General features: G+C 36.2%; 1 protein-coding gene across 3 annotated transcripts in view; it reads left to right on the forward strand.

Moving 5' to 3' along the window:
- Positions 1-26,504, forward strand: part of MKLN1 (muskelin 1) — a 375,585-nt gene that overhangs the window by 328,923 nt on the left and 20,158 nt on the right. For all 3 annotated transcript variants that reach the window (XM_025379575.1, XM_025379574.1, XM_025379576.1), the window contains 4 exons: positions 3,713-3,842; positions 19,243-19,390; positions 20,633-20,747; positions 22,318-22,457. In XM_025379575.1, the coding sequence (XP_025235360.1) occupies positions 3,713-3,842; positions 19,243-19,390; positions 20,633-20,747; positions 22,318-22,457 (533 nt within the window). The remainder of the gene's footprint in view (positions 1-3,712; positions 3,843-19,242; positions 19,391-20,632; positions 20,748-22,317; positions 22,458-26,504) is intronic.

The following is a 26,504-nucleotide window of genomic DNA, read 5'->3' on the forward strand; positions in this document are numbered from 1 at the left end:
AATTTACATGTATCAGCAATGGTCAGGCACAGTGGATTACTTGAGGCCAGAAGTTCGAGACCAGCCTGGCCAACATGGCGAAACCTCATCTCTAGTAAAAATACAAAAATTAGCCTGGCATGGTGACCTGTGCCTGTAGTCCCAGCTACTTGGGAGGCTGAGGTGGGAGAATGGCTTGAACCCAGAAGGCAAAAGCTGCAGCAGTGAGCCAAGATCATGCCATTGCACTCTAGCCTGGGTGACAGAGCAAGATTCTGTCTCAATAATAATAATAATAATAAATGTATCAGCAAAACCAACATACAGAGTTTTTTTTTAACCTTTTCAGATGTTTTAATGAAATCTTGGTCTTCTTTCTGTGAACATAGCTTTAAAACAATATCATGGAATATTTTAAACATGTTCTTTAACATGTATTTTAAACATGTTTTTCTCTGTACAAAATGGAGAGGATAATATAATTAATAATACATTTTTGTGTGCTCATTTGTTAGTTTCAGCAGTCATCAATAATCTGCTCATTTTTCATACAGCTATTCCACTTTAATTTCATTCATTTTCTTGATGTTTCTTTGATTTTTAAGTTTATTCTTAAATTTTACTGTGCTGGAGTATTTTTAAAATTTTTATTATTCCTTTCTTGTTACAGCACCTGCTGTAGTGTTTTAAAGCAGATCCCAGATACTGTATCATCATACTTGTAAATACTACTATAGTGTATAATTGTAACAGATAAGGGCTTTTTAAAAACATAATTACAGTTGGGTGTGTTGGTACACACCTGTGGTCCCAGCTACCCAGGAGGCTGAGGATTGCTGGAGCCCAGTTCTGGGCCACATTGCACTGTGCTTGATCAGTTGTTCATACTAAGTTTGGCATCAGTATGGTTACCTCCCAGACCGAAGGACCACCAGGTTGCTTAAGTAGAGGTTAATTGGCTAGGTCAGAAACAGAACAGATCAAAACTCCCATGCTGATCAATAGTGCGATCGCTCCTGTGATAGCCACTGTGCTGCAGCCTGGGCAATATAGTAAGACTCTCTCTTAAAAAAAAAAAAAAGAAAACATAATTGTAGTATCATTATCAACCAAAATAAAAGCAATTCTTTATTATCATTTAATATTCTATCTGTGTTCTTTTTTTCTAATATACTGAAAAATATCTTTACTTGGTTGGTTTGTTTAAGTCAAGATTCAAAAAAGGTATTTTGCATTTGGTTGTTATGTCTCATACATTTTTTAAAAAATTGTAATAGTACTCTTTCCTCCTATTCCCTATTCTCCCCCACACACACAACCCACTAAGCGAGACATTTGTGCTCTAGAATCTCCCATATTTCCAGTTTTGATTTTGATTTTATCTTCGTAGTGTAATTTAATGTGTTCCTCTTTCATATTTCCTATAAACTGGTCATTGCACTCAGAGGCTTGATTTTAGATTCACTGTCTTTTTTGGGGGCCGGGGAGAATGTGCAAGAATACTTCATAGACACTCTGATTGCAAAATATAAAGAAGCATTTAATAACTGGTTGTCATGCTTTCGATGATGTTAATTGGTTGGGTGTTATTAGCCTGACTGATCAATTATAAAGTTTTCTTTCAAACTTGTGCCTAATGGTTTTTGTAGCTTTTCGTTGCCTAAATTTCGTTAGGATGTGTAAGATGGTGATTTTTCTAATGATGTCATTTCCTCTGCATTTATTAAGTGTGTGATTCTCCTATTATGGAGGGAGAAAAAAAAAACTTCCTCTCATTAACCTTTTGGTTACCCTGAAATGTAAAGCATACTGAATAGGCAGTATAAATGTTTCATTGTTTTCCTTTATTGTTTTTCATATTAATGAGTTAACTTTGAGGCTCCAAAGCTAACCAATGATAAGTGTACAGAAATTTTATTATTAAGTATTTTACATATTTGATGTATTTCTATCCAGTGCTGTCATTCTTCTTCTTTTATTTTGAGACAGAGTTTTGTTTTTGTTGCCCAGGCTGGAGTGCAATGGTGCAGTCTTGGCTCACTGCAACCTCTGCCTCCTAATTTCAAGTGATTCTTTTGCCTCAGCCTCCCAAGTAGCTGGGATTACAGGCATGCACCACCACGCCCAGCTAATTTTTTGTATTTAGTAGAGACAGAGTTTCACCATGTTGGCCAGGCTGGTCTCGAACTCCTGACCTCAGGTGATCCACCTGCCTCTGCCTCCTAAAGTGCTGGGATTACAGGCCTGAGCCACTGTACCCGGCCACTTTCTTGATGCTCAAATTTTTCTCTTTGGCTAGTAGGAGCACCCCCACACCACCACCACCACATATTTATGTATCTTTTTTTGTAAGAGAAAAATTAAATCGTGAGTTCATACTGATTTGTCTAATTCAAATAAAATATTTTTTATCTTAATGTCTTCTATTTTGTAACTTATAGCTTTTCTTTTTTTTAGAGATAGGGTCTTGCCCTGCCACCCTGGCTGGAGTGCAGATCATAGCTCACTACAGCCTTGAGTGTCAGGGCTCAAATGATCCTCTCACCTTAGCCTCCCAAGTAGCTAAAACTATAGGTGTGTACCACCACACCTGGGTTTGTAGTAGTAGTAGTAGTAGTAGTAGTAGTAGTAGTAGTAGTAGCAGTAGTAGTAGTAGAAGTAGAAGAAGTAGAAGAAGTAGAAGTAGTAGAAGTAGTAGAAGTAGAAGAAGTAGAAGAAGTAGAAGTAGTAGAAGAAGTAGAAGTAGAAGAAGTAGAAGAAGTAGAGACAGGGCCTNGTAGAAGTAGTAGAAGAAGTAGAAGTAGAAGAAGTAGAAGAAGTAGAGACAGGGCCTGGCTATGTTACCCAGGCTGGTCTCAAGCAATCGTCCCACCTTGGCCTGCCCAAATGCTAGGACTACAGGTGTGAGCCACCATGCCTGGCCTATTTTTGTGTCTTTTAAGGTTAAAATACTGCTTCATAACATTACTTGCTTTGTCTGTCTATAATAGCTTTCACAGTAAAAAAGCTAACAACAGAATCACTGAGTGCTGTTTAATGTTGGTTTCTGGTTATTTTTCTGTTTAGGATTTAGACTTCTAGGGATGGGTAGTCAAAATGTATGTATTAAAATCACTAGAAATACTACTTCTCTGTGTGAGTATATCTTTGTATACAGATAGGTTTATTTGTTGTTGGATTTTTTTTGCCCAAATTTTAGATTTTTTTTTTTTAGTTAGTTTTGTCTTCTAATTAAATAAAAGCATATACATGGTTCTAAAGTCAAAACCATATGTCAGGGTATTTTTTGAGAGGTCTTCCTGCTCTGTTCCTGCCACTATAGGTAACTGTCTTTATTAGGTTTTGGTTTATCCTTCCTTTGTTTTTGAAAAAAAGAAAAAATCTCTACTCTCGCTCGCGTGCTGTCTCTCTCACTTTTCCCCTCTCTCACTTTCTCTTTCCCTCTCTCCCTCTCTTTTTGTCTCATACACAGATGTTCCTCCTTCCATTCCTACACAAAGGAAGAAGGAACCTGAATATATCATTCTGCACCTTGCTTTTCTTCTTTAACAGGATGTCCTAGAGATCACCTTTTAGCAATATGTAGAGAGCTTCCTCTTTCCCTTTTATTCCAGCTCCATTGGGATCTATTGTAAAATTACTTTTGTAGAGGTTTAAGTTTTTAAAGACTCATTCTGAGTTCTTCATGGAAGTGACAAGTTTCTCCTTTCTTCTTTTTTTTCTTCTTTTTCAGAAAAATCGTTGCTTATATGTATTTGGTGGCCAGCGATCAAAGACCTATTTGAATGATTTCTTTAGTTATGATGTGGACTCTGATCATGTAGACATAATATCAGATGGCACCAAGAAAGACTCTGGGATGGGTAAGGGCATTGAGTGATTTCTTCTCTCATGTCTTAATTACTTTAGGTAGAAAACTACAATTCATTCTCTTTTCTTTCTAATCATTTTTCACCCTTTCTTTATTTCCTTAATTGAGTAATTCTGAGTAAGAGAAAGAAAATTCTACCAGCTTATTCAGTTCTATCTGTTTTTAAATATGTATAAAGTTTTTAAGCTATTGATTCTTGCAACCCGCCCCCCAACCCTCAACAAGCACACACACAAACAATTCATTTAGAAATTCACATACTTTCTGCTCGAAGGAAATCCTTCGATTGGGGGGCGGGTTGCAAGAATCAATAGCTTAAAAACTTTTTATTCTATGTTTTTATTCTATGTTTGCTAATTTTTTTCATCTTCTGTTTTCACTGTAGTGATCTTTATATTAGGCACTAGCATAGTAGGGTGTGTGTCTTAAGCGGGGAACTTCATGGGATTGGTAACACCTTGTAAATTTAAAAACTCAGCATCCAAGAGGTTATTAGTAATGGAATGGCTGGTTTGCTTAGATTATGCATATTGCCCTGGCATAATTATTAATAGTGCTCCATTCATTTTCAAAAGTGTCCTGTTTTGATCATTTACAGTTACCCTGCATAGTAGTTGCTTTGCCTGTGATTATTGTACATAAAAGAGTGACTTTGATTAAGGTGCAATGGTTTAAAATGCTAATTTGAACAATAGGGTGAGAAATTTGATCAGCTTTTCTTTTTAACTGTTGCTTATAAATTGGTGTTTTTTATTAATGACTCATTTGCAAAATGTGGATAAAAGCACCTGTTTCACAGACATTGTTCATTGTCTTCTGTAGGCCCAATATTATTTTAGGCACTTGGGATTCATCTATGGACCTGGAGGATCCTTTCCCTCAGAGGACTCACATTCTAGTGGAGAGAGACCTGCAGTTGTGTTCTAAGTACTGTGAAGAAAATACACTGGATGCTTTGATAATGAGTAACAGGGGAGGTCTCATTTAGACAGAGTAGATTGGGAAACCACCTCTGAGGAGGTAATCTTTAAGATTTAAGATGAAAAGTAGAGAATTAGGAAGAACCATGTGAAGAACCGAGAGAAGAACAAGTACAGAGTTCCCAAAGCAGTAAGGAACCTGGGGTGTTCGGAAATAGTGGGACTGGTATGAATTGAGGATGGGGAAAGTTGGTATGAAACTAGGTTAGAGCTACAGAGATAAGAGTCGCAGTATTTAGTGCCTTGTTACAAATGCAAGGAGTTTGGATTTTTTTTTTCCGAATAAAATAGGAGATAATTCAAAGGTTTAATATCAGTGTCTTGATCTGATTTAAGTTTTGAAAATACCACTTCTTTGTCTAGGTGTACATTTTCCAAGTGGTTAATTTTGACAATATTCCTGTGAGTTGCATTAGTTCAAAGGCTTGTTGACTGAGGATTTTTATGGCAGGGGTTGAGCATCTGGTTAGAATTACTTCGAAAAATTTCCCACCTAAAACTGTTGCAGTTATACTTGGAATTGAGGAACCTCAGTGGCTCTGTTAGCATATTAGAGTGAAATGGAAATTATTCTCTTTTTTTCTGTCCCCACCCCCCATCTCTGCCTCTCTCACTTTCTTTCTTTTCCCTCCTTTCCATTCGTTTTCCCATGTCCCTCTTACTTCTCCCCCCAACTTTCTCTCTCCTCGAGGATTCTAATATGCAGCTGGGATTGAGAACCACTGTTCTGGCTCTCCAGAGTCTATTTCAGTCCTTAGTTAATCTTAGGCAAGTTACCTAATGTCTCAGCTTTTGCTTCCACATTTGTAAATGGCCCAAATTAGATTTTAAGGAAAATACTGTCTCCGTTCATGGCTACTCTAGGAGTAGAGATGGGTTAACCCTCTAGTTTTGGTTGGTGTTACTGTTGGGTGCCTTAATTTTCACAACAAGATGTTAATGCTACCCTTCAGGTTCACTAATCTAGCCAGTTAACATCAAATCATGCCAATTTTGCCTCATCTCTCTATTCCCATTGCTGCTTCACTATGAACTAGTTTGGGCTAACATCACCTATTTGGCCTCTGTCTCTAGACTTCCTCTCCCTGTGTACCCTCCCTGAAACCCATTCTCCACACTGCAAGCAGAATACAGCTATTCTGTGTTACCAGTAAAGAATAGAACCATATGCCTTAACATTTATACAGCAGATATTTTTTGGTCACCTACTGTGTGCCAGACAATAAGCTACGCACTAGGAGTACAACTGTGAATGAGGGCCCTATCTTCATGGAGTTACGGTTGTACATGGAGAGGAAAAATAAAGTGACAACCTTACCTTTAGATTAGTGCTAATGAAGAAAAGAACATATTTTTAAAAATATAAACCTGATGGGTGTTCTTCCTCACTTTAAATCTTGTTTCTCCCTGCCCTCAGGATTAAGTCTAAACTTAACGTAATTCACAGACTCTTTTATGATATGCCCCAGTTCAGTTCTGCAGTCCTGTACTTCGTATCTGTACACTTCTTGCCACCAACTCTCTGTTTCACGACCACCGAATATTAAATCTTTATAGATAGTGTGTTTTACTTGCCTTTGATACTTGCCCATGCTATTCCTCCTACCTGAATCACTTTCCTCTCACCTCCAAAATCTAGCTAACTTGTACTGCTTACCTCTCAGATCTTAGCTTGTAGATCGTTGTCTCCCAAAATTCTCTAATGCCTTAAGCCCAGGTTAGAAATTTAAAAACATGTGGCTCTAGCCATCCTTGTTAACACAATTCTAGGTATTCATCTGGCTGTATAAAATCTTGACTGTGCTTTTCAAAACCTGTACAAACATCAGCTGAAATAGACAAGACTTTGTTCACGATTTCTTAAAGAGCATTCAGTGGTTTCAGTACTCTAGATCTCCTAAAAGTGTTTTACTGAACTAAGTTAGACTGTTCAAAAAACCTCACATCAGAACCATGGTATATTATATTGCCCTCCCATAGAATTACTTTTACCTCACTTTTAAAAAGTACATTTTTTTCTCTCTTACTAGATTATTGTAAGCCGTGAAAAGTACTTTTAAGAAGGTGGAATACTATTTAAATTCCCACATTTTAAAATATTCTTAGAAAACACCAATTTTATCCATTATGTAGATGCTCTGTAGCTTATTAATCATTCTGTTGTTTGTTAACTGTTGTTCTAAAGATTTTTTTACTCCAGTTAATTACTGTAATTTGAGATGGACTTAACATATAATTACTGTGTTTATCTGTGATTCAGTAATGTGGCTTATTTGATTAAAATTGTATTTACAATGTGAGTATCAAATGGGATTGTTTGAGCTCATAGAATAAATTTGTTTGAACTATTGAGATCACCGAGATGGTATAGCTAATAGTAAAATTACTGCTGTTTATGTAATTCTGTATTGTCAGATACTATAAAATCTTAAATTGTTGCTCTTTATAATTATCTAAATGTACCATCTTAGATTTAACATCTAAAGATCTGAAGCAACTTTAATTCCTATTTTTAAACTACAGTGTAACAATTTTATGCTCTCCGCAGAAGAAAATTATAATTTAAATCAATGGATTGGCAGCTGCTTTAAGGGATTTATTAGCATTGTGTCTAACACATACATAATTACATCAGAATTCGGCATATCTAAAATTTGAGTTTATTTCTGAGAAACTTTTGGCAATAAGACTGTGAACACAAGGGGTTTAGCAGATTCCCCATATGTAAGCTCTGTATTTAACACTAATTGAAACGTATGTGTAGAAGATGATCTGTCACACCACCAGAGTTTTGTAGTTTGCTATAGAAACTCAGTCTGCTATAGTAAGAGTGCTTTCTCCTGTTCATATTCATTCAAGTAAGAAACATATATTGAACCTTCTTCATTTGTCAAATGCTAAGTCAAGTATTGGTAATACTGAGCTCTTACAACCTGATCCTTGTTCTTTAGTAGTTATGTATTTAGCTGTTTTGATCTTTAAATTCTGTCCACTCTGTTTTCCCACATCTGCCATTTTTTATTCCATCCTGTTCTAACCGTTGTAGCAGATTGGTACAATTGAAAGAATAGCAAATTGAGAATCGAAAGACTTGGTCTCTCTTTGTCTGGGTCTGCCACTCAGCCCTCTGCAGTTCTAGAAAAAATTACATAACTTCTCTGAACCTGATTATTCATCTGAAAATGAGGGGATTGGACCAGTTGATCATAAGACCATCTATCTCCAAAATTTTGAAAATTAAATTTCATTCCCTTCTGCTGTTATCAGGCTGTGAAACTAAGATATGAGGACTATGTGAGTTATGTCTACAGAACTTGATTTATCTATAAATAAATTTTTATGAAAACCTTAAAAGCAAAATCATACTGATTTTCATTTCGGCCCTAGGAATGTGCTTATTGTGCTTACTGACATTTTAAAAAATTAGTATAGTCATAACTCCTTATGTTTCTGATCCTTTTATACTTTTACCAATTAAATGAGTAAAGCCAAACCAGCAACACAGAGAAGATTTTGAAGCTAATGATTTGCTGTCATTAGCTGTCATAAGCAGGTATCTTACATTCTGGTTAAAATGTATTTGGTTCAGCCTTTTTTTTTTTTTTTTTTTTTAACAGTACTTTATCATTATCTGTTAAAATACAAAAAATATGTTTTTTTGACTAAGCATTTTACAAAACCCAGGAACTTTTCCTACTCATATACTTTTATACATAGATTAGTTACTGAACTAGAAAATGGTAGCGCTTATTTTCAACATAACTAGGCTTCACTGCTGTCAGTTTAGTATCTTTTGTATTTGGTGTATCTACTTTTTTAGTGGAGTATCTACTTTTTTCCCTGTCAAAATTATTGGTAATAATAACTTTCCCTAATTTCCCCCTTCCACTCTCCCAGGGGTGTTTTTGCTAGTTACAATTTTACAAAAGTATTTTGTATTTTTAGATATGAAATTTAGGTTACTTGATAGTAAATGAGAATTATTAAGTTCACACGTAAAAACCAACATGCAAAAACACTTAACAACAGTTTTGAAAATGAAAGTTAATGAAGTAGTACTGGCACTACCAGTTATTTATAAAGCTACAGTTTGGTACAGATTAATGGGATGAAATAGAACAGATAGTATAAAAATGTCCCCAGTGCATATGAGAATTTAGTATATGGTAAAGTTGGCATTTCCAGTCAGAGACGAAGAATAGATTAAACAATATATGACATGGAGACATTGCTTAAGACTTGGCAGTATTTTTAAAAAAGGAAAATCTGACTCCAGCCTGGGCAACAGCAAGATTCTTTCTCTTTAAATAAGTAAGTAAGTAAATAAATGAATGAATAAATAAATAAATAAATAAATAAAATATGAATGAATGGGAAAATCTGGATCCCTACTTGACTTTTGTATATCAAAGAAAAGTCTAGGTGAACTTAGGTTTCATACTTAAGAAATAAAATTATAATTCCAATTGTTTTTAATAATCTAGGATTAAGAGAAGACCTTTCTAAACATGCCACAAAACCCAGAAATCGTAAAGAAAAAGAATGTTTGATTTTTGCAAAATTAAAAAATATAAAAAGTTGTTAAAATATCAAATAATGACAAGCTAGCAATGAAGACAAAGCTTAGTTCCTACAATGAACAAAAGACTCTTATAAACCAATAAAAGGTGGATAATCCTCTAGTAGAACAATGACAAATGATATGAATAGATACTTTAAAGAAAAAATAATTCATATTGCCAGTAAATTTACACATATACAGATGCTCAGCTTTATTCATAACTTTTAAGTGTAAATTAAAAGATCACACTCAGTGAATGTTGGTATGGCCATGAGGAAGCAGGTATCTTACATTCTGGTTGAAATATATTTGGTTCAGCCCGGTTTTGTTTTGTTTTTTTAACAGTACTTTATCATTATCTGTTAAAATGCAAAAAATATGTTTTTTTGACTAAGCATTTTACAAAACCCAGGAACTTTTCCTACTCATATACTTTTATACATCCACAAAAAATAAACTATACAGAGATATTTATCATAGTATTGCATGCAAGGAGAAAAAATCTGGAGATAGATTGACCATCAATTTATTTGATTTTTATTTATTTGATTGTCCACCAGTAAATAAATTGGTTGGTCCATTCAATGAGTTCAGGTTTTTTGTAGCTTAATACAGCTGAGATAAATCAGTAAATATTGTTGAGTGTCAAAAGCTAGTAATAGAAGTTAGTTCTGAACTGAAGTTGCTGCTAGTACTTAATAGGTCCCCATCCAACCTTTAAAATGTCCCAACTTTCAAAGAGAAGGATGTGACAGACACTGTTGTTTGCTTACCCAAGAGTCATTGGCTCTTTCTTCTGTTAACCAAACCATAATTTTGTGTAATGGCAAGTTGCCTAACCCCAGGGGATGAATGGTGAATCATTGTTAGTGTAAACCAGTCATTATTATCCTTTGGCAAATTATTTCAGTTTACATTCCTCCCTTGTGACACAGTTCTGGCCAGTGAGACATAAAGAAAGTCTACTGGAGGACATTTGACAAAAATGTCTTCCCTGATGGCAATAGAGAGATGCTGAAAGAATTCTTTCCCTCCCTGCTTTGGGTGCTCCATATAAGGATGTGATGCTTAGAGCTGGTACTGGCAAGTTTCAAAAATGAGAAGGCCAAGAAAATTGCCGAAAGTTAACCTAGCACCATGATTTGGTTGAACTCTGAAACAATCTTGGAGCTACTTGCAAAATTTTGTTACATGAGCTAATTAATCTACTGTTAGTTATGTTTTCTGTTACTTGGAGCTGAAAATACCCTAATATATAGTGAATTCATGGAAAGCTGTTTTTTATTAGATTCTGTATTTCTGTGACAGCTCTGAAGATTGTTCTTTTCCTTTGTCTTAGCAAATCAGTAATGAGTATGTGCACTGGACCATGAAGCAAAAATAGAGTTGAGATTAATTCATAAGTTAATGCAATAACATATCTTCCTCAGGAATTCAAAGGACTTCGAAAATGTTTGTTAACTTCTTTTTATCCCCCCTCCCACAGGGTTTCTTTATGTTAAATACTCTGACAATCTCTCCCATTTGCTTAGAGGATAAACCAAGGAAGGAAGAGAAAAGATGTGATTCAGACATATAGATAAAATTTTTTTACTTCCCCTTTAGCTGTTCTATTTTGAGTTTTAAAGATGTTAAAGAAGAAATAGAGTTGAAGGATTATCATTGTAACTTCCTAAAACAATTCTAAAAATAACGAGTTGGCAGTGATGATTGTTGTATCATTCTTATTTTCTTTCAGATAAATGTTCTTTCAAAATATGTTAATGATTAACATTTACTGATCTGCTTGATTAATTTTTCTTTGTGAGTCAGTTTCTAAACTGGTTAAGGTGAAAGACTGGTTAAGGTCCTGGCATTCAGTTGAGCTTTTTAGCAGTTGAATCTTAAAGTTTTTAAAATCATATATGTTGCAGATCTTTTGTCCTTCCCTCCTCCCCCAACTATACCCATTAGAAACTGTTAAATTGGTCGGGCTTGGTGGCTCACGCCTATAATCCCAGCAGTTTGGGAGGCCGAGGTGGGCAGATCATCTGAGGTTAGGAGTTCAAGATCAGCCTGGCCAACATAGTGAAACCCCAGCTCTACTGAAAATACAGAAGTTAGCCTGGCATGGTGATGCATGGCCATTGTCTTACCTACTCAGGAGACTGAGGCAGAAGAATTGCTGGAACCTGGGAGGCAGAAGTTGCAGTGAACTGAATTCACATTATTGCATTCCAGCCTGAGTGACAGAGTGAGACCCTGCCTCAAAAAAAAAAAAAAAAAAAAAAAGAAAAAGAAAAGAAACTGTTAAAAATGGAAAAGATAGCCTTGTTTTCATCTTGCAAGGAAAATCAGTACAGAAAACTGTATTAATAGTTTTGCCATATTAGAATGAAAGCTGCTTTCTTGGTTTTGGCCTTTAGGTCTTTTTGTTTTCTGATACTGCCATTTTTATTTAACCAGCTTTCATTTTTCTTATTATAATTATTATAAAAGTAATGGAATTCACGTGATCAATAAAGCAAAACTAAAATAGCATAGAATGCTATAAAATGAAAAGTACTTCTGCCAAAGTAGCAAACTGACACAGGCTGCTGATTCCCTTCCGCAGAATCAACCCCAGAGAAATAAAATTGAGAGCAGGTGGATTCCAGAAACTCCTTAAATGAGACTGAAGGCTCTCTCTCCCCCAGATCAACCTTCAGTTAATTTTTACCCTTTCACTATAGAAACTAGCAGCGGTAGCCTATCCCACTAGTGTCAGAATTCAGTGGGCAAACATTATGGCAGTGCAGAAACCCTGCTGGAGTTCAAAGTTGATGAAAACATGTGGACTGACCATCTGTTCTCATAGTTCATTTCTTCTTCTCTTCTCCCTTTGTCCAGGGAGACTGCCTTCTACTTCCTCTGAAGGGTTTAAAGGTACGAAACTGTTGCATAGGGGTGTGATCATATATGGAAATGATTCTTATTCTTTGTGCCTATGGTTCACAACCCTACGACTTTTCCTCTTTATTTTCCTTAATCTCTACCAGTACTGATGCCAGTTAAGGCCTGGCCTTTGAGTCCTGTCTAGTATATCTTATCGGAAAGAAGAGCTGATTCCCTGAAAAACATTACCTTGCATGCTGACATAACTAGACAGTTGAGGACTACAACTGTCTTAAAAAACAAAAAAGACATACATGATGTAAAGCAGAATTATTAAAACAGATGAATGGCCAGGCATGGTGGCTAATGCCTGCAATCCTGGCACTTTTGGAGGCCGAGGCAGGTGGATCACCTGAGGTCAGGAGTTTGAGACCAGCCTGACCAACATAGAGAAACCCCGTCTCTACTAAAAATACAAAATTAGCCAGGCGCAGTGGCATGTGCCTGTAGTCCCCAGCCACTCGGGAGGCTGAGACAGGAGAATCGCTTGAACCCAGAACCCAGGAGGCGGGAGTTGCAGTCAGCTGAGACTGTGTCATTGTACTCCAGCCTGGGCAACAAGAGCAAAACTCCATCTCAAAAAAAAACCAACAACAACAGGTGAACCAAGAATTTAAAATAAGCATGATGAATATACTTAAAGATGTAAGGGAATACACTAGTAATATGAAATAAGATCCAAACATTATAAAAACAGAACCATATGGAAATAGTAGATATGAAAAATATAATTAAAATGAAGACTACAATAAATATAAGTAGGATGGTATGAATGAATTAATCAATTGGAAGATTAGAGCACTCTCCCAGGAAAAAGCAGGGAAAAAAGATAAAGAAATAGAAAATAGAATAGAAAAACTAAGAAAGATAAGAAAGATAGAGAATTGTACAAGTACCAACATCTTAAAAGGAATTCCAGAAGAAAAGAAAAATAAAAATTTAAGCCCAGACACGGGGGCTCACACCTGTAATCCCAGCACTTTGGGAGGCCAAGATGGGTGGATCACCTGAGGTCAGGAGTTCAAGATCAGCCTGACCAACATATTGAAACACTGTCTCTACTAAAAATGCAAAAATGAGCCAGGCTTGGTGGTGCATGCCTGTAATCCCAGCTACTTGGGAGGCTGAGGTAGGAGAATCACTTAAACCCACGGGCGGAGGTTGCAGTGAGCTGAGATTGTGCCACTGCACTCCAGCCTGGGCAACAAGAGTGAAACTCTGTCTCCAAAAAAAAGTAGGTGAAATAATTGTAGAAATAATGGAGATACATTTCCTAAAATTCAAAAATGATGAAAGACTTCAGATAGGCAAAAGAGCTCATAGTGTACCAAATAGAACAAATAAGGGAAAGCACATACATAAGCAGATTAAAGTAGAATTAAGATTAGCAGAGAGAAAATGCTGAAAGATTTCAGAGAGAAAAAGCAGATGACCTATAAGGGAACAAGAACATAAACGTGTGACAGTTGAACAGCAATGTGGAATGAGAAAAAAGGATAAAGTTTAAAAGCAGCCAAGAAAAACAACTTTGAACCAAGAAATTTAAATCTTCCTAACTTTGAGATGTGAGGGTGACATAAAATATTCTCAGGCATATTTACCTTAGCACATTTGCCATATAGAGACCCACAATAGAAACCCATCTGGGAGCAGGACTCAGTGAAAACTGAATCTAGGAAATGCTAGAAGTATGTGATAAATGGTGATCAAAATTTTTTGTTGCCTGAAGAAAAACACTAGGACCAATATTCTAGGTCATGGAACCATGGCGGAAGGGGAAAATGGGACACTATATAAATTCAGGTATTGTGATTAGAATATAGAGAAGAAACTCTTCTATATTGTTAACACTAAAATGTCATATACAAGGCTCAAGAGTTAATGGATCTTGATTTTCTTTCTAACTTTCCTTTCCCGTGTCATATATCAGTTCCACCGTCTCTTATATCTCATGTCATCTTCTTTCTTGGATTCCTTTTTTTGTTTTGTTGGAGTATCTCCTTAAAGAAGTTTTTTTGTTTTGTTTTGTTTTGTTTTGTTTTTTGTATATATCTAGTCATATGTATGAACTTAAATTCCCTTATTTTGCCCTCGTTAAGATTGCTAGTTTAACTGGAAATGGAAGGTTGGTTCCGTATCTTTTTATATTTCTCAGAATTTTAAAGTTGTTTTTCCATTGTATTCTAGCATTCATTGTTACTGATAAGTTGTAGGGGCCAAAAGAGTTGTGATACTTTTCCTCAACCCTTATAAGAGTCATGGTTGACATGCCTATAATAAAAGACAGGTTAACGAGAAAGCATAACAAATTGATTTAATCAAAGTTTCATGTGGCGTGTGAGCCTTCGGAAGAAATGACCCAAAGATACAGGGGAAACTGTCCATTTTTATGCTAAGATTTAATGAAGAATGAACAGCTGGTTAGCAATGTGATTTGGTAAATGGCTATGATTTAATGCAGATAGACTGAGGTGGGGAAACCCATCAAGGCCTGTCTGTTCGGATTCTTCTTGGCCCCTCTGTGTAGCATTTCTTCCTCCTGGGTATGGGGCAGGACCCTGCTAGAGAAGGGTCTTAGGACCTACCATCAGACAAGGGTGGGTCACAGAATTTCTTTATGGCCAGCTCCTAGACAGAAAGGCAGAGGAAAGTTGGATCAGTAATTCAAGTTTTTAGAATTTGAAAGTCTAGGCTGACTTTGGGAAAAAGAGGTTCTAGTTTTTATGACCCACCTTGGGGAAGAGGAATTCTGATTTGATGACTCACTTCTAGGGAGAATGAGGGAAGAGAGGCAGGAGGGCAAAAGGAGTGAGAGAGAACTTGGTACTGAAGCTGTTCTGAGGCCTTCCAGTGTCCTTTAGTTCAAAGTACTTAGCGTGCCAGAGTGTATTGTGTTCTGAGCCCCTGACAAGGTCTCATGTTAGTTTGATTTTTATTCCTCTGTATATAGTAATCTGCTGTTTCCTTCTTTGGAAGCTTTTAGAATTTTTCTTTTCCTGGAGTTTTAACGTTTCGTATTAAGGTAGAGATGTACATCTGTGTATCATCTTTTTTTTTAAAATTAAACATAGATATAGATGTATGTGTGCACCATCTTTTTAAATTAAACATGCCTAGCTTGCAGTGGGTTCTTTCAAACCGGACACCCAGTTCAGGGAAACTTTTTTTATTTTTTCTTCTACATTATTTCTTCTTTCCTTCTGGTCTTTTTTTCAGATAATTTGACTTCGATGGATATATCCTCTGTGTCCTTTAACTTTTCCCTCATCATTTCTATCTTTTTGCTCTTTATTCTGGTGATTTATCAGTTTTATCTAGAGACCACTGACTTTGTTTCTAACTATGTCTGTATTTTCATTCTGTCGTTTGAAGTTTTTGGTCATAGTTTTACTTTTTAGTATCTTTTCATAGTCCCTGCTCCTTTTTATGGTAGCTTATTCTTGTTTTGCACATGGAATATTCTCTTTAATCTCTTCAAGGATGTTGATGGGTTCCCCCCCGCCCCCGAGTTATTTTCTTTTCTGTGATTTGTCTTTTCCCAGTTGTTCTATTTGTTCATCTAGGTCCCTCTCTTTTGCACTGTTGATTTTTTTCCTCGTATGTCTATAATTCATGTCTAAACTTTAACATTTATGAATAAAGGACTGTATCAATTAAGAAAGATAGTTAACAGTGGTTTCTTTTACAATGTATAGGTCTCTTTTTCCAGTAGGCTTCTCTCATAAATGAGACACTGATCAAGGTCTTGTACAAGTGCACAGCACATACTGTCAACCAAGCTTTCTTACAGAATGCATAAGCTGAGAATAGGCACACAGTTGGGAACCTGTATGATTAACAAAGTAAAGATTAGGAGTTACTTTAAGCTCTGCTGTCATTCTTATTCAGGCCCCTATGTCCTTATTAGAAGCTCTCCACGGAAGTCTTCCTCACAATCTACTTCTCCTCTTTGTATTCGATGACTTATTTGAAAGTTTTCCATCTTTTATCTCTGGTGAGTTATAGGCTCTGGTGATTATTGTAGGTGAAAACAGCTGTAGACAACATGTAAATGAATGGACATTGCCTGATTTTACCCTGAGCAGGCCACATCAAGCCATAGTTTGCCAAGCCATGTTATTAAATTTTTAATTCAAAGACTCACTATTAAGACAAAATAGAATAAAGAAATTTAAATACAATAAATTTAGGCAGTTATATCCTTCACTTCTACCACTTATGAAAGTAATTCCAGTTCTACACTGTTTTATCTTCCAAAGTTATCTAAAGAAATTTAAGTGCAATAAATTTAGGCAGTTATACTCTTCACTTCTACCACTTATGAAAGTAATTCCAGTTCTTCACTGTTTTATCTTCCAAAGTTATCTGAGGAATAGAGGTGAGAACCTGAGCACATCGCCTCTGAAAGTTTACCATGCCTTATTAAGAAAAGGCAGTTGTCCCGTGGCATCCTTGAGGGACTGGTTCCAGGACCTCCCTTGGATACCAAAATCCTCAGATGCTCAAGTCCGTGATATGGTGTAACCTATGCACATCCCCTCCTATACTTTAAGTCATTTCTAGGTTACTTATAATGCCTGATACAGTGTAAATGCTATGTAAATAGTTGTCATAAGGAATAATGACAAGAAAAAAGTGTGTACATCTTCAATACAGATGCAGCCATTTATAGGTTTTGTTTTTTGTTTGGGTTTTTTTTTTTTTTAATATTTTGAATTTGTAGTGGTTTGAATCCTTGAACACAGAACCCAGGGATATGGACGTTCGACTGTACCAGACTTTACATACACAAAAGACTGTGGCATGAGGGCGTAGGCTGTTATTAAGATCAGGTTGATATATGTTTGTGTATACATATAAATATCGTGTATGTATGTATACAAATTATATGTTGTGTGTGTGTGTGTAATTTTATAATATAATTACTGTGGAATGCATTTGGATAGTCCTTAAAATGTCCCAAATTTATCAAATAAGAATGTAAAATGACACATGAATTTAAGGTAGATTGGGAAAAAATAAATACTGGATTATTTGGTCCCACTAAAGCAGATAAAGAAGACCAAGATCAATATGGCTGGCATCTCCTGCCATACATAGTATTCTAGGTTGACATAAATATTTCACTTCAGTCTGATATTTGTTTAGCTTTTTGAGCATATGATAATTGTTCATGGGTAAAAGAAATGTTAAAACAATGACATTGTTTTAGATCATGACAATTATTTGTGAAGTAGCTGAGTTCATAATATGCACTTTATATATATGGAATTGTATTTCAAATAATATTTTCAAATAAAAATAAGAAAATTTGGCATATGCCATATCAGTGTTTTACAGATTATTGGATAATGCAGAATGATCATTTATTTAATAGGTTTCTTAGAAAAATACAGCATTATTAACTTTGGGGAGTTTAAGCCACTCAGGAAAACAAAATGGCATATTATACCCCAGAATATTTATTTATTTATTTATTTGCTTTAGAGGCAGAGTCTGTCACCCAGGCTAGAGTCCAGTGGCACGATAATAGCTCACTGCAATTTCCAACTCTGGGCTCAAGGGATCCTCCCACCTCAGCCTCCCAGATAGCTAGGACTACATGTGCACACCACCACACTTGGCTGATTTTTAATTTTTATAGAGACAAGGTCTCATTGTGTTACCTAGTCTGGTCTTGAGCTCATGGCCTCATGTGATCCTCCCAAAGCACTGATATTGCATGCATGAGCCACTGTACCTGGCCCAGAATATTAAATTTTTTTTTTTGGAAGTTATTGTATGTTATGAACAGATATTTTCAATGACTCTGACCTTATTAAGCAACTCTGTGCTTTACCTTTTGTCAAATTTTTTTCCCCAGGTCAAGATTTAAATATTTAATCTCTACTATCAAATTAGAACTGTCCCAGATAATAAATCAGTTAATTAAAGTATATCCTTTCCTTCCTTATGTAAAAATGATTATATTGCATACCTCTTTCTGCTTCTTTTTTCCCTGTAGCTGGCAATTGACATTCCTTTAGTCTTTCCACAAATCATTTAGTAATTGTTATATTCCAGGCACTTTTCTAGATACTGGGAACAAAATAGTGAGCAAAACGGCCTCTTTGCTTGTGGAGCTCATAGAGTAAGGAGAAGGCAATATATAATTGTTTATTGTTTAATTAAAAAGTTATGTAGTGTGTTAGAAGTTAAGTATGTGGACACATAGAGCAGAATAAAGGTGTATTGATATTTTCAAGAGAAACTAGTAGGGGCGGGGTGTGGTGGCTTATGCCTGTAACACCAGCATTTTGGGAGGATGAGGCAGGAATATTGCTTAAGGCCAGGAGTTTGAGACCAGCCTGGGCAACGTAGCAAGACCCCATCTCTATAAAAAATCCAAAAATTAGCTGGGTGTGGTGGTGCATGCCTGTAGTCCCAGCTACTTGGGAGGCTGAGGCAGGAGGATCCTTTGAGCCCAGGAGTTCTAGCCTGCAATGAGTCATGGTTGTGCCAGTGTACTTCAGCTTGGGCAATAGAGTGAAACTCTGTCTCTTAAAAAAAAAAAAAATAGGCCAAGCACAGTGGCTCACGCCTATAATCCCAGCACTTTGGGAGGCCGAGGCAGGCAGATCACCAGAGGTCGGGAGTTCGAGACCAGCCTGACCAACATGGAGATACCCCATCGCTACTAAAAATCCAAAATTAGCCAGCCGTGGTGGTGCATGCCTGTAGTTCTAGCTACTCGGGAGGCTGAGGCAGGAGAACCCGGGAGACAGAGGTTGCAGTGAGCCGAGATGACACCATTGCCCTCCAGCTTGGGCAGCAAGAGCGAAACTCTGTCTCAAAATAAATAAATAAATAAAAATAAACAAAGAAAGAAAGAATTAAGAAAGTAAATACTAAACTGTCTAAAGTGAGTATTTTCATCTTTTTTTTTCTTTAATTTGTAGTTCCAATGACAGGATTTACACAGAGAGCAACTATTGATCCAGAACTGAATGAAATACATGTCTTATCTGGACTCAGCAAAGATAAGGAAAAGAGGGAAGAAAATGTTAGAAATTCATTCTGGATTTATGACATTGTGAGGAATAGTTGGTAAGGAACTCTTGTATCTGCTGCAATCCCAATGTAGCAATTATATGAGGTTGTTGGTTTATTCAAAAGAAGAAAGAGTCTTATGTTAATTTGTGACATTGTACATTTAAAAGTCAATACAAAAAATTAGTATCAGTACCTGTGTATACAGTGATGTTCAGTGAATGGATTTTACCTCTGTGTTTTTCAAGTAGTAGATGGTTCCTGGTCTGGGACTCAAGAGAACTGTATTTTAGTCTAGGTTCTGTTCTCTTCTAGTCTAGTTCTGTGTGAACTTGAGAACAATGCTTTTTTTTTTTTTAATGTTCCCAGATCTTAGTTTTCATAAAACTAAGAGGCTTGACTATAGCAGGGAGGGGACAGTATTACTTAGCATTTCCAAACCATGACTTTTGTGTCATAGAGCATCCCACAGAACTGGTGCTGCACATTTTGCTTTGGGAAAACAGGGATCCAGCTCTGACATTCTGTGATTGCTCCATAAGTGAATATTGTACAGAACAGAAGCACTTCAGAGAACTTCTCCTTTCATAATGGAGAGTAGTGCTCTGCAGCTAAGGAATTTATTATTTTCTAAATAGGACATTTATTTACAGTCAAATGACAGCAGTGTATACTGTACATCTTTTTATTGTACATACATAAGATAGCGTCTCTTTCTTTAGTTTGAGCTTTCATGTATGCTGTTTGTATTTCATAACAAAAAGTAGGATACGTGAGCTATTTAATGGACATGAAAAGAACTTCAGAACTCAGTTCTAACAAATTCAGAGTGTTTTATGAGTAACTAGAACCTTTTTTTTTTTTTTTTTTGAGATGGAGTCTCGCTTTGTCACCCAGACTGGAGTGCAGTGGTGCAATCTCGGCTCACTGCAACCTCCGCCTCCCGGGTTCAAGCAATTCTGCTGCCTCAGCCTCCTGAGTAGCTGGGATTATAGGCGCCCGCCACCACGCCCAGCTAATTTTTGTATTTTTAGTGGAGATGGGGTTTCACCATGTTGGTCAGGCTGGTCTCAAAGCCCTGACCTCGTGATCCACCCACCTCAGCCTCCCAAAGTGCTGGGATTACAGGCGTGAGCCACCACGCCCAGCCTGAGTAACTAGAACTTTAATATTTGATGTGAACATATTTCTAAAATTTTTTGTTAGTAGTTAGACATGCAATTAATTTACTTGCTACAGTTGTATTATCTTTGCTGCTAATTCTCTAAGGTAGAATGCCTTAAAAGCAGTGTCTTGCAGGTCTTGTGTCTATAAGAATGATCAAGCTGCAAAGGATAATCCAACTAAAAGTCTTCAGGAAGAAGAACCATGTCCAAGGTTTGCCCATCAGCTCGTATACGATGAGCTACACAAGGTATCCTAACTACATTGACCTGTAAACTTTCCATGGCCTACTGTCTGAATTAATCCCCAAATATATCTTTCTGATTGTTTTACATTGGATTTGAGTAAAAAGTTAAAATTCCTAGTAGACATTCAGTAGAATATTAAACACTCAATATCACTTCTCCCTAAAATTCCTTAAGAGAATAAGCATTTTTACATAGTCTATAATTCTTGGTACTTTTCCTTTTTTGGAAATAGTCAGTGGCAGCTTTTTAGCTGTATCGCTCTAGAGATATGACATAGCCTATTGTTTCTACAATGTGAATATCCAAGTAAAAGATGGACAGTTGTCAGCATTCAGGTACCTTGTTCTGTGATATAACATGGTTTTTGGTTTTAGATTTTCCCATTGTGTAAGAAGTCTTTTTATCTTAATTTTCCTGATATACTAGTGATACATCTTTTAAATCAGCCTTGTGAAATGGTCTTGTGTTGTGAATTTTTAGTGCCATCGTGTTGAGAGTTATTTCTTTATTTCTCCCTTAAACTTAACCATGTACTTTAGTGATCGGACTTAGATTATATAGTAAATTACTGACAGAGACCAATTCTTTCTGTTAAGCCACGGATGATTATTTAAATTCTACATGATATACTTTGAGACCTTTAGGTAAAAGCTACCATGGGAGTGAGTAAAAGCCCTTTCTTTTATAACCTCTCAATTTAAGGAGTAAATGAATTTCCATCCATAGGATAGGGATAATTACTCTATTATATAAACACCAATGAATATAAATGTTTTTAACATTTTAGGAAATATTTTAATTTAAATTTAATAAATTTATACACTAATTGTAATTAAAATATTTAAATATTTAAATGCTTTTGCATAAGTACAGAAAAACATTCAAATGCAATAAATTTAGGCAGTTATACTCTCACTTCTACCACTTATGAAAGTGATTCTGTTTCTTCACTGTTTTATCTTCCAAAGTTATCTGAGGAACAGATAACTCTGATTAATGTAATAGTGAAATCATAAATTCCTTTTGCATTTCATTTTTGGTATTGAATTATGGAATAATTTTTTAATGTTATTTCACAAATTATATGTGCCATTTAATATTTGGCATTTCAGTTAAAGCAAAATTAAGATGTTAAAATTTTTTAAAGTTTCTAGTTGACCTGTTGACTTGACTGTTAACTTTTAGTGATTGAGCATTTATGTCAGAATTTTTAAGATATTTGTTATATGATCAATATGTTGATTAATTTTATCCCCATTATTTGTTGTCCTCAGCAAATAATATCATGGATTAGCTTCTTCTTATCATTGTTTTTGTTTCATGCCTTCCACTATCATTGTAATTGTAGTAACGTAACTCATTTTAGCATACATGCAGTTTTTTTAAGTAGCCATGGTGCTTTAAAGTAAAATAGAAACGAGAAAAATCGAGAGAAGATTTTGGTAAAAATGCAATATAATTTTTAATTTTTTATTTAAATAGGCTCAGTAAGTTAACCTATTATGCACTGCTACTAAAATATCTTGGGTATGCATGCATTTTTTAAAGTCTGGCTTATTTTGCTTATTATAGGTTCATTATTTATTTGGTGGGAATCCAGGAAAATCTTGCTCTCCAAAGATGAGATTAGATGACTTCTGGTCACTGAAGTTGTGTAGACCTTCAAAAGATTATTTACTGAGGCATTGCAAGTACCTCATAAGAAAACACAGGTATGAAAATAATTCACTGAAAACATTTAATTAACATTATCAGCTGTTGTTGGTATTACCTAGCTTTGGAGATAGAACTTTCTCTTGGCACATTTAATAATGACACTGTAAATACTACGAAGATCATGAATTTTGTAAATGCCCTGTTCTACTTATTTTTGCTTTCCTTTTTCAAAGGAAGATACAAAATATAGATATTGATGCTAAAAATTTATAAAAACAGAACAAGTGAAATTTTGCAACTGTTAAAAAATGGAAAATAATTTCTGTGAAGGTGACGTGCCTACATCAAAGTAACTCAAAGCTAACTACAAATTAGATCAGTTCTAGCTTAATGGCACGTGCATGAGCTCTTGATAACTCTCTTAACAGTGAATGTGATGATATAGTTGACTATACTATATCTTCCTAATTTGATGTTTCACAATACAATTTCAAAATAGGCTTGTGGCTTTATATCACCTTTATTATTTAATTGCAAAATCATTTAATCAAGCATTTTCATATATACATATACATTCACACACACACACCCTCCCCCACCCTGAGTCATGTTTGCTTTTTAGCCTAGAAGGTAATAAATTACTAAAAAATGCAGAAAAGGGTTTCTGTCCTTTTGGTTACTGTAGTGTTACATGGTAATAAAAATTTGCTTTAGGGTCAGGTGCAGTGGCTCATGCTTATAATCCCAGCACTTTGGGAGGCAGAGGTAAGAGGATTGCCTAAGGCCAGGAGTTCAAGACCAGCCTGGCAATTACTTTATGCTAGACCCTGTATATTATTATGTGGCAGAGCCAGGACTTGAGCCTGAGCATTCTGATTCCAGAGCTCACCGCTTAACTGTCATATATACATATGTATCAATGAAGGAAATGAACAAAACTCTGCCCTCAAGTTTCTATTCTTAAGAAGGCAGACTAACAGTAAACATAATAAGGAATTTATATTACATGTTAGATGGTAAGTACTATGAAAAGAAACAGATTGAGTTATTGTTTATACAGGTGAGGGAGGTGGGAATGTAGTTTTAAATAATATCAGGATAGACTGCACAGTGAAGATGGCATTTGAATAGAAACTTAAGGGACAAGAGGGACTGAATCACGTAGCTGTCTGGTGGGGTGGGGAGTGTTCTAGACAGGTAATAGTCAAGGCTCTGAGGTTAAAAAAATGCCTGAATAATTTGAGGAGTGAATTGAGAAGAAGCGTGGTGGAAGTGGAATGAGTGAGGTGATTGTGATAAGAAATGAGGTTGAAGGGACTAGGAAAGGGACAGCTTGTAAGGGGCCTTCAGCTTTTACTCTTAGGGGAGATTGAAAGATTTTAAGTAGGGGAGTAACACATTCAGGCTTATATTTTATAAAAATCATTCTGTATTTTCTTCCAGAAGAACTGGGTAAAACTCATGGCTGCTTTCCCTCGGGTGGGGAATTCTTCAGAAACAACAGGTTTATGTGTTGGAAAAGATTATTTCAGTTTGGGGCACTTTAGGTTTGAGAAGTCTGTAAGACATGCAAGTGGAGGCCATCTGAACATTTGGTGAAAAGACTTGGCCTGACATTACAGTTGTGAGTCACGGGGAGAAGGAGCTTGCTCGGGGTGAGCAAGAAGAGTGAAGGGTTGCTGGGTATTCTCTGAGGACCACCACCATTTGAAGGACAGGCAGAGGAAGAGACATTCCACAAGAGATCAAGAAGGCACCTTAACATTCTGGATAAGCTTTGGAGATTGTGCCAATAGAATTTCCTGATGGATTTGATATGGGTATGAGAGAAAGAGAGCAGTCAAGGATGACTCAGGGCATCTTGAGAATCTTGTCAACTGCCAATTCAAACTGACAATAAAAGGCTTATTTTAGAACCTTTTTCTCTACCAAGCTGTTAGGTAAATTCAAGAATTTGAGGGACATCGCTACATTATAGACAGAATAGATAGAAGTTTGTGTCTATGAATTGGGTAGAACACAAAAATTGCCTTTTTCAAATGTTATGCAGATTTCTTTTTTTAATATGGGAGCTTGTACTAACTGCTAGACTGGCTTATTTTTGTTGTTGTTCTTAATGGAAAACAATTTTTCTGTTTAGTTAGAATATAAATTTAGAAGGAGAGAAAGAAGTATATTGTGTGCCAAGGAAGTATCTCCTTGTTCTTACTGATGTCATGTGATGTAATAAATAAAATACCACTATTATTTTTTCATATGACATTCAGGTTTCCAAACTTGATGATGATTTATGGGTAGAAATGGGCAAAAAAAATTGTGATAGGATTAATTTCTGTTCACTTAGAAACAGGGCAGAACTGTTGATTAAAATACGATTCTAGGCTACAGACACAAGTCTGTGATAAGATCTTGCTAGCCAAAAATAGCTCAGAAAATGAAGGTGGAAAACATAACTTTCAGGAAGCTGATCTCTTTACTGGATATGGGATTGTATGTGTGTGTTGGTTAGGTTATTTCAGGTTGTAAAGGATAATGCCATGCTTTGGATACCTCAGCTGAAAAAGAATTTATTATTAGATTATTCAGGGAATTAAGGCACCTTGTCAGCATTTGAACAGTGAAACTGGATGGAGAATTGTTTAGGATACTGGAACAATTCTAGTAGCTGGGTGCTACTGTAGCTTTTCCTTGTACTTCTGTCTGCTTCTTTCTCCATCTGCTTGTCCTGTTCTACTGACTACTGCTGACTTTCTCCCAACCTCGTGGCCTAGATAGATAGATAGATAGATAGATAGATAGATAGATAGAGGCATAGATAGATAGATGGATAGATAGGTAGGTAGGTAGGTAGGNAGATAGATAGATAGGTAGATGGACGGATGGACAGAATCTGCCATCTCATGGCTTCTGTTTACTGCCTTCTCTATTTCTGTCTGCTCTTTACATGTCCTTATATGTCTCACATTCAGATTATCCAAGAGAAAGAATCTTCTTAGAAAGCATTTCCTGGGGAGAGTGTCCCTATTAGGAAGAATTCTGCCAAACCACTTTATAAACTGCTAATCAAAGCGTGGGTACCAAAACCTTGGTCTAATCTAATCTGTTGTGGACAACATGGTAGAGTAACATGGTCTTTACCTAAAGGACTCTCATCTGAAGGCTGTAAGCCTGGCTGTCACTCTTACGGTACTGCCTGGTACAAGAGAGCTGTAACATTTTGCTAGTCTTTGCCCCTGCCTGAAGTACAGATACCCTATCACCGAGGATGCCATCAACCTGAATGCCATCGTGAAAGGCTCTTCATAGCCATTCCTACTCAAAGGAAATTCCTCTTTTCCTTGTCTGTATATTTTGAAAAGCATACCAACTTATTAGAAATAAATCTATATGTAATTATGATATAACAGAGATGTTATCTTTTTCAAATAGATATATAGATACATACAGTTTTTTGTTGTTTAGGAGAGCTCATCCAGATTCATTCTCTGCACCTCAGTTTTTCATTTTGGGGTTTTTTTGTTTTGTTTTTTTTTTGAGACAGGATCTCACTCTGTCATCCAGGCTGGAGTGCAGTGGTACGATCATGGCTAACTGCACCCCCAGGCTCAAGCAATCCTCCCACCTTAGACTCTCGAGTAGCTGGGACTGTAGGCACGTGCCATCACACCTGGCTGATTTTTGTAGAGATGGGGTTTTGCCATGGTGGCCAAGCTGATTTCAAACTCCTGGGCTCAAGCCGTCCACCCACCTTGACCTCGCAAAGTGTTGGGATTACAGGCATGAGCCACAGCACCCTATTTTCATGTTTTTTGTGATAAACGGTGATAAAATAGATCATCATCATAGCATTATTGTGAGGATAGATGAAGTGGTACATGTAAAATACTCAAAACAATGTCTAGCATATTACAAATGCTTGAGAAGTGGTTGCTGCAGTTGTTTTTACTGACTGAGACATGGACATAATCTCATTAAAAGTAATCAGTGTTAATGATACTCATTTAAAGATACCCTGCTTATTTCAGTTTCCAAGGTGTCTGTTAAGCATCTCCATTAGAAAACATACAAATCTAAGCAAGTGTTTTTATTTTTATGTCTGCTCG

This window comes from Theropithecus gelada, chromosome 3, assembly GCF_003255815.1.
Source record: "Theropithecus gelada isolate Dixy chromosome 3, Tgel_1.0, whole genome shotgun sequence".
NCBI classification, from domain to species: domain Eukaryota; kingdom Metazoa; phylum Chordata; class Mammalia; order Primates; family Cercopithecidae; genus Theropithecus; species Theropithecus gelada.